Source organism: Penaeus vannamei, chromosome 39 (assembly GCF_042767895.1).
Source record: "Penaeus vannamei isolate JL-2024 chromosome 39, ASM4276789v1, whole genome shotgun sequence".
Taxonomy (NCBI): Eukaryota; Metazoa; Arthropoda; class Malacostraca; order Decapoda; family Penaeidae; genus Penaeus; species Penaeus vannamei.
Window position 1 is genome coordinate 4,127,970 of NC_091587.1, and position 1,833 is coordinate 4,129,802.

General features: G+C 38.3%; 2 protein-coding genes across 4 annotated transcripts in view; one reads left to right on the forward strand and one right to left on the reverse strand.

The window, feature by feature from the left end:
• Positions 1 to 1,827, forward strand: part of LOC113808570 (uncharacterized) — a 9,978-nt gene extending 8,151 nt beyond the window's left edge. For all 3 annotated transcript variants that reach the window (XM_070117159.1, XM_070117158.1, XM_070117157.1), the window contains exon 7: positions 1,153 to 1,827. In XM_070117159.1, coding sequence (XP_069973260.1) covers positions 1,153 to 1,243 — 91 coding nt within the window. In that variant the 3' untranslated portion in view covers positions 1,244 to 1,827. The remainder of the gene's footprint in view (positions 1 to 1,152) is intronic.
• The window catches only part of LOC138860020 (thioredoxin domain-containing protein 2-like), a 4,437-nt gene continuing 4,072 nt past the window's right edge, over positions 1,469 to 1,833 (reverse strand). The window contains exon 4 of the mRNA XM_070116803.1: positions 1,469 to 1,585. Within this exon, the coding sequence (XP_069972904.1) occupies positions 1,469 to 1,585 (117 nt within the window). The remainder of the gene's footprint in view (positions 1,586 to 1,833) is intronic.

The window sequence follows — 1,833 nt, forward strand, 5'->3', positions numbered from 1 at the left end:
TATTATTATTAAAGACTATTATTAAAGAGGAGAGAGTCCCTTGCCTCTTTCACATTTCTTGGGCGCCACTGTGGATAGAGCGAGAAAAAGGGGAGAGAAAAACACAAAGACACAGATACAAACACAGAGAAAAATAGAGAAAGAGAGAGAGAGAGAGATAGAGTAACAGAGGAAGGGAGTGGGAGTAATAGAGAGAGAGGGGGGGGGGAGGGAGAGAGAGAGGAAGAGAGGGTTGAGAGAAAGTCAAACCGAAAGAGAAAGAGAATTAGGTTAAATGTATTGATGTATTAATTTTTTATTTCGATACATCTTGAGACAAACGCCAAGCGATTCCAATAAAACGATACTGTTATAGGCTAGCTAAGACGATACCGATACCAGTATAAAAGTATCAATCGATTTGTATCAGATACTATCTCTACAGCATACCTAATAAATCCCACATAGTTTCGTACACGGAAAGTATAATTAGGTAGGCCCACTTCCATTTAGCCTAATGAACCCAAAAATAAAACTGACTTTATCTTCAGATTATTCTAACGGCTGTTAATGGTATAGGACTCTTCTTTATCGTAAATAAAAGATGGGTAATTTAGTTTTACTTCTGATTGTTATTACAATAGCGAGTAAGTTATACAAATAGTTATGTATCTAGCTGTATCTAGCATCTAACTGTGCGCTCTCATTGGCTAAACGTGGTGATGTCATTAGCTCCGCCCCTTTGATCCCAACAATTTGTGTGATATTTTATTGTGTGCATTTCAGTACATTTTCTTTAGAAATGTTTCAGTAATAACAAATGCAAAAAATAATCGTAAAAAAACAAAACAAAAAACAAAAAAATAGTATTTAATATTTGCAATAAATAAAGCTGATGGGGCTAGGCTTAGCTGAGAAGTTGCCAACTAGTATTTTCATCAAGGTGGAGTGCTCATACCTGTATATGTTCCTTGGATTTGTAGTTTATGTAAACTTCATTGATAATTATAATGTCTATTATTATGAAGAAGAGCATTTTGGAAGATCGGAAAATGCGTTTGCAGTACCGAAGAAATTTTAAGAAAAAAAAAAGGCTAATGACATTATCTTTCATTCCATTCTCTTTTACTCATTCATTATTTATTCATTAATTTATCTAATCATTCATTCCAGGGGAAGCAGAGAGAAGGATAGACTGCTTGTTAAGAAACCCTGCCCAAAAGCCTGCCGTCCAAAGGATCATCAAGACTGGACTTTCTGCTGATTCGGATTTCCTGCGGACTTTCTGCTGATTCAGATTTCCTGCGGACTTTCTGCTGATTCAGATTTCCTACGGACTTTCTGCTGATTCAGATTTCCTGCGGACTTTCTGCTGATTCAGATTTCCTGCGGACTTTCTGCTGATTCAGATTTCCTGCGGACTTTCTGCTGATTCAGATTTCCTGCGGACTTTCTGCTGATTCAGATTTCCTGCGGACTTTCTGCTGATTCAGATTTCCTGCGGACTTTCTGCTGATTCAGATTTCCTGCGGACTTTCTGCTGATTCAGATTTCCCGCGGGGATAGATCTCATGTTCCCAAGATCGCTGTGTTGATGTTGTACCGTCTGCTTAGAGAAAGAAGGTCCAGTGATGGATTTTTGGCCTTGTTGGTCGTGCGAGTAGTGAAAGGGTTGTGGAAGAGCATTCGCTGGCGTCCTTTGCTTTATATTGGTGAGGTTTGCTATATTCGAATCGTGTATAGTACTACGAGAGAGTATGGAAGAAGTTCACCTAAAAGTGTTCAGGGTATTGTAGGCAGAACAAATGTGAGACTTGCCTCGACATACTTTTTACAATACGTTCATGCATTTTT